This window comes from Equus asinus, chromosome X, assembly GCF_041296235.1.
Source record: "Equus asinus isolate D_3611 breed Donkey chromosome X, EquAss-T2T_v2, whole genome shotgun sequence".
NCBI classification, from domain to species: domain Eukaryota; kingdom Metazoa; phylum Chordata; class Mammalia; order Perissodactyla; family Equidae; genus Equus; species Equus asinus.
Genome location: NC_091820.1, coordinates 11,687,658 through 11,700,529, shown reverse-complemented (window position 1 = coordinate 11,700,529; position 12,872 = coordinate 11,687,658). Strand labels below are relative to the sequence as shown.

At 43.2% G+C, this 12,872-nt stretch overlaps 1 protein-coding gene across 6 annotated transcripts in view; it reads left to right on the top strand.

Moving 5' to 3' along the window:
- PIR (pirin) overlaps window positions 1–12,872 on the top strand; it is a 91,275-nt gene that overhangs the window by 25,591 nt on the left and 52,812 nt on the right. For all 6 annotated transcript variants that reach the window (XM_070501913.1, XM_070501910.1, XM_070501914.1 and 3 more), the window contains exons 4-5: window positions 1,359–1,442; window positions 4,719–4,925. In XM_070501913.1, the coding sequence (XP_070358014.1) occupies window positions 1,359–1,442; window positions 4,719–4,925 (291 nt within the window). The remainder of the gene's footprint in view (window positions 1–1,358; window positions 1,443–4,718; window positions 4,926–12,872) is intronic.

The following is a 12,872-nucleotide window of genomic DNA, read 5'->3' as shown; positions in this document are numbered from 1 at the left end:
CCACCGGGCTGGCCCATACACAACATTTTAAGCTTTAAGTATTAAATTGTATATTTCAAATAACAATGTTACCACATCCCTGGGGTAGTTTAAAATTCTAAGTATTTGGGGGTCTTTTTAATCTTTGTTAGGATAACCACAATAGCTTTAAAAATGAGAATTTTAAGAGTTGCTTGATTTTTCCTTTTAGTAAAATAATGAAATAAGAAGGGCTGAATTTTCTCCTCTTTAGAGTTGGTGACATCTCATTCTACCAAAAGGTACTGTGATTGCAGAGGGTCCTGGTAAGGTTTTGCTCCCCACACAAAATGCTTACCAGAGCTGACTACTGATTTCCAAATTTGTTTATCCAGATCAGCATTGTCAAATAGAACTTTCTGTAAAGACGGAAATGTTCTGTAATCTGCGCTGTCCACTATGGCAGCCACTAGCCACATGGGGCTCTTGAGTACTTAAATGTGGCTAATACAACTTAGGAGCTAAATTTTTGATTTTGTTCAATTTTATTATTATTTGTGTGTGTTTGAGGAAGATTAGCCCTGAGCTAACATCTGTACCAATCTTCCTCTACTTTGTATGTGGGTCACTGCTACAGCATGGCTGATGAGTAGAGTATGTCTGCGCCTGGGATTCGAACCTGCAAACCCTGGGCTCCAGAAGTGTGTGTGAAACTCCAACTACTTGGCCATGGGTCCGGCCCCCAATTTTGTTTAGTTTTAAGTAATTTAAACTTAAGCAGCCACATGTGGCTAGTGGCTACTCTATTGGACAACACAGCATTTCTTTCCACTTCTAGATTTAGTATGGGCATGCTGCTGGAAAAGTTGACTTTAATTTGCATGAATTCATTTGATGTGTTTCACCAACATTTATCGAGCACCTAGTGAGTTTGTGTGCCTGGTGTCAGAAATACATTTCCTTTGGATTTCTTAAATCAGCTTTTAGGGAAAGATGTGGAGACCTGAGATCTGTCATCCTACACAGCTGAGTGAACATGGCCTTGGTAACAGGGCCCCTGCTGTTTCAACAGGAGCTGCCTCTCTTTCACTCTGAGCTCCAGGACCCATGGCAGGGCCATTGCCTGCCAGGCTGAGGGGATAAGTGGGGGCTCCTCTCACCTGGCTGTGAGCTCTGGCATGCTCAGGGCTGCATCTGCCCAAAGGAAGGGGCTCCTGTTTGAAATTCTCTCAAAGACGTTGTATGGGCTAGCACAGCCCTTTCACTGAGATTCATTCCCTCAGCTTGCCCTTCTGGCTTAGCTGCTTCTGACACTTTCCTCAACACGTTTCTATGGAAAAATTGAACAACTCTTCACAGCTATCCAACATCTACTTTTTCTTCTGCTTATTTTTTCAAAGGTGTCTTACCTCCTGGAAGGGGGAAGCATGGCCCATGAAGATTTCTGTGGACACGTTGGTCAAATGAACCCAGGAGACCTGCAGGTATGGGCAAGGAAAAGGAATTGCTGATGGTTTAATAGTCTTTGGGTGTGCATGCTTGATCTCACCCACTTCCAGCACATTCGTGCTTTCCTTCCTCCCTCTGTTAGATCCTTGACCTCTCCTTTTCTAGGGATCCTTCCACTCAGCCTGGAAGTCTGCACAGGTCTCTTATATTCTTCTCTCACGCTTCCCTTGATGCCCTCAATCACTTTTTAGCTCCCACCTAGTCTTTTTCTTACATTTCTCAAACGAGGAATCAAGAGTGACTGTCTCAACTTCCTTATCTTCCATTTCATCTTCCACTCACCGAAATCAGAGTTGGTCTCTCACCAGCCCCCAAACCTTTACTGAAGCTGTTCAAGTAATGGTCACTCCTGATGTCCTAATTGCCAAATTCATTGCACCAGTTTCAGTCCTCATCTTTCTAGACCTTTCTGCTCCATTTGAGACAATTTACTGTTTATCTTCCAACTCATTTACAGGGGTAGGTATTGTCACTTAAGACGGTGACCCAAACCCTGCCACCATCCTAGTCTTGTCTGAGACGTGTTACAATTAAAATCCCCGGGAAATGCTTGCATCATCTTTGCCCATTTTGTAAGTCTGAACTCTATATCATATACTTTCTGGGATCATTTGCATATTTTGTGGAATGAAAACTGCAAATATTTGAATCGTAATGTTTCAATAAACATAAAATTTATAGACAGAAAAGCAAAAGGACAAAGAGTTGTGGCCAAAAGTCAACAGTATCCTCTCACTGCAGCAGGACATAAAGTGGAGGCTGCCCAGAGCGGTAGATGAGATGGCTGGTGTGTCCTGACCAGGGAACTGGCAATTCCCTTGCCTTCAGGCTGCCTCTGCAGTTGTACCTGTTAGGTGCTGGTCAACACCTCTCCTACCATTAGAATTTCACATTTGATTAGAATAACAATTGCATCATGTCTTTCTGTTTATTCAGCATTTCCGTATGCATGATCTCTCTAAGGTAAGTATTTTTTTTACCTCGTTCTAAAAATGAAAGAATGGGGATTTAAAGAGTTAAAAAAATGATGTCCATGGCTTCAGAGGTATTAAATGATGAGGTTGGAGAGAGAACCTTGTTCTCCCCCTCCAAATCCAATGGGTGAGCCATTTAAAGAAAGGTATTGCCAAACTAGATGATATCTGAAAAAGAAAAACCAAGGTATGAAAGGCAGATTGAACATACGGAGAGATGAACTGTTAACAGGAAAATGCTTAAAAGTGAGAAGACAAGTCTGAGGAACACCAGTAGCTCTCGTCAGATAGAAGTGCAGCGTGGGAGGATGTTTAGATTTACTTTCTATTGCATTAGAGCGGGAGTCAGCAAATGTTTTCTATAATGGCCAGATAGTAAATATTCTAGGCTTCGCAGGTCATATGGTCTGTAGTAACACTCAACTCTGCCTTTACAGCAGGAAAGCAGACAGACAGTGTGTCAGTGAATGGGTGTGTCTGTGCCAATAAAACTTTATGTATAAAATCAAGTGGCAGGTGGGATTTGGCCTGTGGGCTGTAATTTGCAGACTCCTGTACTAGAAGGTTTCATCAGCCTTATCAAATGGAAGACAGAGGGAAGTCTCTTTAGATTTAGTGAAAGAAAGAAAGAAATCTCTAAAATATGCACTGGCCTTCTTTCAGATCCTTGAATTGCTCATTCTTGTCTCAGTCTTTTACATGCCGTTCCCTTTGTGTGGAATCTCTTCCCCTTCCCCTGGTCAATTCTTGCTCCTTCTTTGGGTCTCAGACTGAAGGCTGATGCCTTGAATGAGCAGACCATTGCCTTTGTTCTCACAGGAGCCTATCATTCTCCACAGCGCCAAGCACAATCCTAAGATCAATAATTATTTGTGTAATTGTTTAAGGATTGTTTAAGTTTAATTGTTTAAGTTACGAGGGCCGTGTGGAAGATGCTGTTGTTGGCTTGCCCTGTAGCCCTTTGACCCAGCTCTGAATTCACATGGTCACAGTCCCCACGTGTGTGCATGGCTCCCCATCTCCAGTGCTGCTACTCTGCCTGAGAGCTTTCTCGAGCCCAGTACTTGGCAGTCTGCAGCCCGGATGTGCCAAGGATTTACACCGCCAGGGGGACTCTCGTCAGTGAGGGATGGGAGTCGGTGGATAAACACCCTAGCTTCCCCTCCTCTCCAGCCAACCATTCTCAAATGCATCTTCTACATGGTTCCCAGGGGAATTGCGCCCCAGGTGCCCACGGGTGTAGCTCGCTCATTAACACTCCTTTTTGGCTTTCTCCCTCACCTAGCTCACTCTTCTCTACTCTTCCCTGCTTGTGCTTTCTGCATCACTTTCCAAATAAACTACCTGCACTTAAGTCCTTGTCTCAGGATCTTCTGTGGGAGAACCCAAGCTAAGACAGGCAGGAAACCTATCTGTTAAGTTCCATCCCTTCATCCTCTGATCTCAAGGTTAGTGTCTGAGGCTGGCCCCTGATATGCTCTTAAAGAAGAAGTAAATGCACGCTTGAAGAATTTGCGCAACAGTGGAGGCAATAACTGTTTCTCTAAGTAGTGAGGGCTCCATTACCGGACTTGAGCAAGCAGAGACTCAAGTCAATCTTCCGTGGTGTAGTGGATACTGTGGACCTCTGTGTGTATCTCTAGGCCCATGCCTGTATCGTCCAGCTGCTGATGGCTCACAGCTGCATCCCGCCCTGGGCACTGCCCTCTGCCGCAGCAACTGCCTCTCTCAAGGTTGTACTCCCTGCGAAGGGGTGGAGCATGGTCAGTGGTTTGCTGATGTGGAGATAGAAAAGCTCAGCAATCTTGCCTCAATGTGGGACAATTCAGAAGGTTCATCCAACTCTAGAGCTCCCTGTTGGCTTGGCTGAGGCTTCTGTTGGAACTGCGTTGCTGCTTGGCTTCTCCCCCTGCCCAGTCCTGCTTTTTTCACTTCTGAAGGAGTATGTCCTGCGAGCACTCCCCAATGCGCTATCTGCCTGCAACTCCCCATCTCAGAGCTCAATCAAAGGCCCAGGGATGCCAAAGAGGATTCTTCCATTTGTGTGAACTTTGGATCCGACGCTTTGATTTCAAATGAGGAAGCATGGGAAGCGTTTGGGAAACTGGGAAGGGCTTCAGCAGTTGTCACTGTTGTTTTGTTATTCCTCATGACGCCCAGGCACTCTGAAAGTGGCACTTGTAAGGTGCCTCAGTTAGTTACTGTGTCATACTCGTCCCACCCGCAGACTTGTTATAGGGGGCTTACATTTCCTTCTTGTTGGTCTGGTGTTTGCAGTGGATGACTGCGGGCCGGGGCATTCTGCACGCTGAGATGCCTTGCTCAGAGGAGCCAGCCCATGGCCTCCAACTGTGGGTTAATTTGAGGAGCTCAGAGAAGATGGTGGAGCCTCAGTACCAGGAACTGAAAAGTAAAGAAATCCCTAAACCCAGTAAGGATGGTGTGACAGTTGCTGTCATTTCTGGAGAAGCCCTGGGAATAAAGGTAAGCCGTGCTGTCATGTGTTTGTGAAAACAGAGGTGTAGGATGACATAGGCTGGCCCCATCTGGGTCAGCAGCTCTCACTGGGTTTATCACAGTTTATGTCCCATGGGATGGACTTGCTTCCTAAGTATCGGAATAAGTGGAACCTAAGGGAACCCAGAAATTTTTTACCACATGCAAACCCATAGAGTTAGGAAAATTACAAGAAAGCAAGCTCATATAAAAAACTTAGTCCAAAAGCAATTTTCAAGGTACATCTTAATATGCATACAGTTTTTGCCTATTTCTTTTGGCTTATAGTGCAATTTTGTGGCTCCTTGGTACTGCCAGATCGGTACCTTTAAGAAACAAACAGAAAACAAAACCAACTCCACTGCCTGAAAATTTATTCAAATTATTTATTCCCAACTTAGTAAGTATGGAAAGCACACAACTACATCATAGAAAGTTTTTTTAAAACATTAACATGAACATTTATCTAACCCATATAAACACCATGCCCTGTACGTTCTTCTCAACTGAGACTTTATAATATTTAGATTTAGAGTTCCACCTTTTTAATCACATAAGATCAATTTAGGCTAAATATGATGAGCAGATTTGTGGTAGGAAAAGGATATGGCAAATATTGTGTTAATTGCACACCAGAACTGCTGCTGGGGAGGCCAAGTTCCTCACGCCAGATGATTCGAGGTACTGGCCAGCTAGGTAGTGAGCTGGGTAGTGCAGTTTCTTAGGTGAGGTTTCCCAAAAGCAGACCCTGAGATGAGAATTCGTGTGCAAGTGATTTTAAAGGAAGTGCCCCTACGGGAACAGAGAAACGAACCAGGACAGGGAAGGGAAGGGAGCCAAGCAAGGGTGCCATCTCCCGCAAAGTCCCACAAGAGATGGAGACTGGAGGATCAGTTTGCCTCTGAGTTGTCCCAACCCACCCTGGGCAAGGGAGCTGGGCTTTCATGCTCCTTTACCCCAAGTCATTACTTATGGCCATTGAGTGTGGGATAGGGGGCACAGAACTGGTTAAAGAGGATCCAAGGGGATCTGAGAGGGGTCGCGACATCCAGTTCCACACGTGCCACCTGGAGTTGAGAGCATCAACATATTGGGAACCACTTTGCCGTTCTCCCTGTGGACAACCAGCACTGAAAAGTATTTTAAATACTAATTTATGTAAAATTTAAATTTTGTTTATATGCACCCACAGGGATGATGGCTTGATGGTGGCTACTAGCCAACCACTCAGTGGGATGCACGTCATGGTGAACAGAGTGGTCATGATTATTTGCTGGGACTTAGGGGTTTTTATATTTTATGTGCTATAACCACAGTTCTTTACCTGTACCATGCCTAGGTGTATGCATTATTTTGCTTTGTGTTTCCAGTGCAAACAGAAGTAATCGAAGAAAAAACAATCAAAATTCACCCCCTATTAAGCATATATATCTGACTGCTGTCTGTCCCCCTGGCAGGCCTATGGCTTACTTTGCACTTGGACACGTCACCCTTCATCGTGTTTCTGTGAGCCATTTCTGTTTGCCAAGCATTGGGCAGGGCCCTTTTCAAGTGTATGTCAAGAGTTTTCTCCCCTCCAGCTCCACAGAGGAGAATTGAGATCCTGTGAGGTCCTCCCAGCATAAGGCAAAGGTCGTAGCTGTGTGTAGAATCAGGCAGCGAGGCCTAAGGAGAGCTGAGTTAGTGCAGACGAGGAGCGGCTCACTGCTTCCTATAGCAACTATCATTCTGTTTCCAGGACTCTGGGGTTCAAGGGACGTGCCTTCAGGGTGTGCTGAGGTGGGTGGTAGAGGTCAAGAGATTTTCCCTCTTCACTTCAACCAAAGCACAAGACTTTGCCCAGTTGTGTGTATTGGGATCATCCTTAAGATTGCATTTAGAAAAAGAGTTGAGCTGTCTGCAGCTAAAAAGAGAAATTAGACCACTGATTTAATAGATAAGCAAAGCCAGCAGTATCACGAATCCTTGGAGTTCACAACTGCTTCTCATTTATAGAACACAATGCAAATTTGATGTCGGAACTGGTTCCAATTACAGGCAGAAGGACATTTTAAAGCACTTCCAAGCAGCAGACCGCATGGTCTTGCAATCACAACTAAGAATTAGAGACCAGAGGTAATGTTTTAACTTTGTAAAATCATGTTTTAGTAGCTGCTGGCCTCTCTTTTTTCTTCTTGTCGAGTAAAATCTTTGAAGTGAATTGCGTTCTCCCAAGTAAATGATCAGACTTTACTATGAGAGCGTTTTAATAAGGGGCTCTTGGAACCCTGGGAAGCATTATTTTGAATTTTGAGAGGCAGTGTGGTGCTGTGGTTACCAGCATGGACTCTGGAGACAGGCAGCCTGGATTAGACTCGCCACCATGAACTAGTTGCGTTGCCTTGGACAAGCCACTTAACCTCTCTGCTTCAGTGTCTTCATCCATAAAATGGGCTTGCTGTGAGGATTAAGGAAGTTTTTTATACATTAAGCAATCAAAACGGCGCCAGATACGTTGTAAGCACCACATAAGCGCTAGCTGTTATTATTATTTGATTCCTTTGTGTTAACTTGGGCAGGAGGTGGGCTGAGGTTATGTTTGCTGTCTATGCCAAAGGGACTTGCTGGGATTTGGGAAAAGTAATTAACCTGCTCTGAAGAGAAGACACCAGTGAGTCATTGTAAACATGGGGGGACTATTGGCCATTTCTTTCTGTGTCTCTTAAGAAACAGTTTCATATATCTGAAGCCTTCATATCTGCTCACCATGAAATGACTGGATCTTAAATAGTCTAGATGTACCATAAAAACAAACTGAAGATTGTTTTGCATCAGGAAGATAATTTTAAGTTAAATTACGAGGCTGAGAGTATACCTTTCAAGAGACTGATGTGCTTATAACCAATATAGAGTCAACAGCTCCCTTCTGTGCAACTGAAATATCTGGAAAATGGAATTAGTGACCATTCCAGCACTTCTCCAACTTTAATATTTATATGGATTACCCAGGGGTCTTGTTAAAATGCAGACTCTCATTCAGCAGGTCTGGGTAAGTCTGAGGGCCTACATTTCTGACTGGCTCCCAGGTGATGCCCATGCTGTGGTCCAGGGACCATTGTTTATAATATTTGTAATGACCATGGGATCCAAGACATGGAAGTTTATTCATCATGAGGAACTATTTGATTAGGCGCCTACAGAAGATGTTAAGGTCCAGCTCTGTGGTTTTTGGGAGACCTTATTTAACCTCTCTGGACTTCAGTTCCAATGTCCACAAAAACGGTGAGCGGTTTTGTGCAAGATGCTATAAGCTTTTGCAAGCAGCACAACTGTCCTTTTGCTATTCCCAAAGGTAGATGTGTCCCCATTTCCCAGGTTGTGTCTATTTCAGTCCCTGGGAAGCCACAGCCAATTTTTAGCAAGATTCTGCCAGGCTAGCACAGTCTAAAATGAAGGCTGAAAGGGGGAAAAGATAAAAATGGGATACTTTGAATAGTTTCTGTCACTTCTGGAAGGTCAAAATCACATGTTTATTTCATGAAAGTATGAAATTCTCCAAACCCCATTCCATCCTTATCAGGCAGCCAATCAGCAATATTTATTGCCAGTTCTCTCTGGAACATGATTCTTCTCCAACAAACGCCTGTACTTGCCTCCTGCTGTTTTAAATTCCATTAAGTCAGAAGCAAATCTTAAGGAGGCCTCAGCCTCACTGGGGTCAGAAAAAGGCAATCTGGAGCCTGACTGCCTGGGTTCAAGGCCAGCTCTAGCACTGACTAACTTTAGAGAAGTCACTTAATTCTGCTGGGCCTCAGTGTTCTCATCTGTAAAATGGAGATAATTCTAATGACTTGGAGGATCATTGGGAGGATGAAATTGGTTAATATGTGTAAAGAATTTAGAACAATACCTGGTGAGAGGTAAGCCCTCTGTAAGTGGTTGCTACTTTCACTTCTTTGCAAAAGCTTTGTCCAGTGTTCGTGTGGCCTACAGACATAGCAAAAGGAAGCTTCCTTCTGATGGGCAGACTATATTCAGGTATTAGATGATAACCAAAATTGTAAAAATTCAATTTCCAAGAGTTTGCCAAGCATTCCATGTAATTCACTCAGATCTTGCTTACCACTGTGCCCCCAGCACCTGAAACAGTGCCTGATACATACAAGACAATCAGTAAATATTTTCTGGGTGCATAAGTGAAGTCATTAAAATGTAAATGAATGCTGGAATAAGAGAAACTAGGACAAAATGGTAAGAAGATAGACAATATAGAAATTAGCAATGACTGCAATTCTGCTTAATATGAGCCAACTAAGAAGTTGAGAGAACAACAAAATTAGCTGAACTATATTTTTAAATAAAATAAACTGTTTAAGGGATTAGGAAGTAGAGAAATGAAAACCAGATAGATTTTTTTTCTTTAAATGTAAATACTAGGCTGTTTTGCAAGACCCAGATTGTTCCCTGCAGGTTTCCTAAATTCAAGCAGTGACAGCAATGATGAGCAGAGGTTTTGAGGTTTGTGGTTCTCTTTGGGGGTCCACAGGCAGGTGTCTTCTTGTCTCCTGTAGCATCTTTCCTGTGGGTTTTCAGGCTGTGGCTTGATCTCAAGTAGTGGACACACTTACCAGCTTTCAACGTGTCCCTGCTGGGTGTGTCCCGTTCCTCGCCCTGGTTGAGCTCTGGCAGGCATTGGAGGACCCCATGTCCCTTAGGCAATTCTCTCCCAGCCAAAAAGCACCCTGCCCACTAATCAGCAGGGGTTGGTGCGTGATTTATAACCAAGCCTTCGATTGTCACCTCCGATTTGGAGAGCTGATGGAGTCTCTGGGCTGTGGCAGGCCATTGGTGCACACACACGCTTTTTCCTATACCAGAACTAGAGAGCAACAGCTACCCACCACATTTCCCAGCTTTTGTTTTCACCCAGGAAACTTAGGGGCAGAATGTCATTTGAAACACTTTATCATCAAGATGCAATTTTGTCAGTATCCCTGCTACGTTAGTTTGATTGAAAAATATATAGTTTATGTGGCTTTCTGGGAAAGTACTTTTATAGCATGTCCAAATGCCAAATGGCAGTGGGTTTTTGGCAATCAGAATGCTGGATAGTAAACTTAGGACATTTTTGCGTTATACCCTTCTCTCTATTTCAGGGGAAATTTGAATTCTTCGATTGTATCTGGCACATCTTAAGTGGATCTTGCTGACTTTACAGTTGAGCCCAAATTCTCAGCTTCTCCCTTCACCTGCCTGTCTGAGTTTGCTTCTGTTCACTTCATCATGGGGGGAGAACCAAACACTTCCCCCGCCTCCACCAGGAAGCTCTCTTTTCTTGGCAAGCTCAGAAGAACGACTTCTTAAAGTAGCATTTGAAAGCTATTAAATCATGAAAACAGGTAGCACAGGCAGACGCGTTTTTCCTTCTTTTTTTGCCTTTGCCGTATTCCAGTGAGTTCCTGGGGCTGGCTCAAAAAAGGATGACGGCTGTTCTCATGGCAGAGCTTGGGAGTGGGGCAGTGGGTTTCCTGACAGAGGGAGTCTGAGGTAACGGGCTCCAGCTGTTCCAGAGAGCAAGCAGAGGCAAACAACACGTGCTCAGAAGGAGTGAGCCCTTCCAAAGGCCTGTCTGTTCATTTATTTTATTTATAAATCAGAGCGCTCTGTAATCCACTTAAAACTGGATGTTTAAAAAAAAGTTCCCTTTGGGGTGAGGGTGGGGAGGATAAGGATGGACCTGAGTCTTCTCTCTGTTTGTCTTTTTATTTTGAAATTTGAAAGCTGTGAATGTTTACATATTTAAAACATCCAGTTAAACAGAAAAAGAAAAAAACACCCAAATCTTAAAATTAAAAACAAATGGGAACAAACGAAGAACTTAAAAATTTGTGTAAAGGTATCAACAACATAACCACATGGAGAAAACATTTATTTTAAGGGCTTTTAAACCTAGTGCTCTAACTGTACATTTTTAGTGGGATACGTTCTAAAGACAAAAAGAATGGCACAAAAATTTCAGTCTTCACTCCGCTGTTTTATTATTAGTGTTGTCATTGCAATTTTAAAAGTTTTGTGTATATTGTGAAATAAAATGAATGAGTAAATTTGTTAATATTTTTAGGAATCAAGATTTTCAGGGTAAGAAAAATAAGTACAATATAAAAGAGCTAAGAAAAATGATGTAATATTCAATTTTACATTAAACATTAAGTGGGCATTTAAAAAAACAGACAGCCATTATCTCTGGCAGTTTCTAGACACCTAATATGATTTGATCATTTTTGGAATCTAATATCTTTAATGATGCAATGACCCATGTTTCTTTCTGATAACAATTTCATTTTCCTCTGGTTTTTGTTTCCATTGATTTTTCTTTTATGGTCCATGTTTAATTAGATACTATGAGGAATGCTAAAAAAAAGTCCCACCAGTGAAATTTACAATCACCCAAATGAATTCTAGATGGATTTCCCTTTTGAGACCTTAAATAAATGTATTTTAATGGATGGGTGTGGGGAGAGAGGAAAGGAAATCTCAGCATAAGGCAAGAGAGCCTTCTGGTCTTCCTCTGACACAGGGCAAGGAGGGAACAGAGCATTTGGGGGAAAAGGATTTTGTGAAGTGCAAAGTCCTATAGAAATGTGCAGTTGAGGGTTTCACCATCTCCATTTCCTTGCTACTATTAACCAAGGTCCAACCAGTGTTTCTTCTCTTTGGTGAAGCCTTCTGGGCTGCCCTACATCCACACAGCCATCTGTCTTCACAACCCGTGAGGTTTTTGGACTGACAGTTATCATTTGATTCGTGTGTCCCATTTGTCTATGAGCTCTATTCATTCGGTTGTTAGGCATCTGTCGTGTACACGTTGTCTAGTGCCCTGGAGAGACAATGTGGGTAAGATACAACCACTGTCCTCAGATAAGGTCATAGCCTAGCTAGGGAGAGAAACTGGCAAACGTGCATAATGTGATATGAGAAGGGCTAAAACGGTAGTATGTACAACTTCTATGGTAGTCCAAAGGAGGGGGAATTGATTTTGCTTGTGTGGATGGAGGGAGGGCAAGGAAAAAAGAGAGGAAGACAGGAATCATGTCTTATAATGATTTGTATGAAAGGTTTGGATAGTAGGAGTGCAGTAACTATTTGGGGATCATGATGGGAGGCTGCATGGGCAACCAGATCCTGGTGGGATTTCGACAGGGTGAGAGGAAGTGATGCAAAACATTGGGCTGGAGGGAAACCAAGATGAAGTTTGTCTTCTCCTCGATTTTGCCTAAGGCTGACCTTGTTTGTATGTATATTCCTGCATCCCTCTCTCCCACAGTTTTCAATAGCATGGTTCGAGGTTAACGTAGGGTGGGATGCTTTGTGTAGTCCTATCTCACCTCAAATTTCACAAAGCAGTTCATTCTGTAGGACCTGCCCAACACAGACATGTAGCCTGAGCAGATGATCAGCATCATTCCAGACAAGTGCAAAACTTGGTTCTGATTCAGTGTTGGGAATAGGCACAATTAGGTCTGTTAGCCTTGTTTAGTAAATAGGAGGACACCAAAGAAATACACCCAGCAACTTCAAAGACTTGTCGTGTGATAGGCAGCCATAGTTGGCACTTCATTTGCAGTTCGGAATGTTCAAATAAACAGTGGTCAGGATCTGCTCAAATCGGCTGTACAAAAGATTGCTCTTGCCCAGGGCAGCCTGCTCACCCTGGAAATACCATTCTTGGTGCACACAAAGGGTGCCAGATGTTCTTATTTCTTCAAGATGTCCCTGCTGACCTAATCACCTAGGAAGTACATTCCAGTGGTGTCGACAGACCCTCTTCTGCCAGTAAGTGAAGAATGGAGAGGTGCACTTTTTAAACCAGAAGTTATATCCTGTGCCATTCATACATCGTTGGCCCTAGTAATCAGGATTACAAATTAGTAAAGAAATTTAGACTAAGGGCATAAA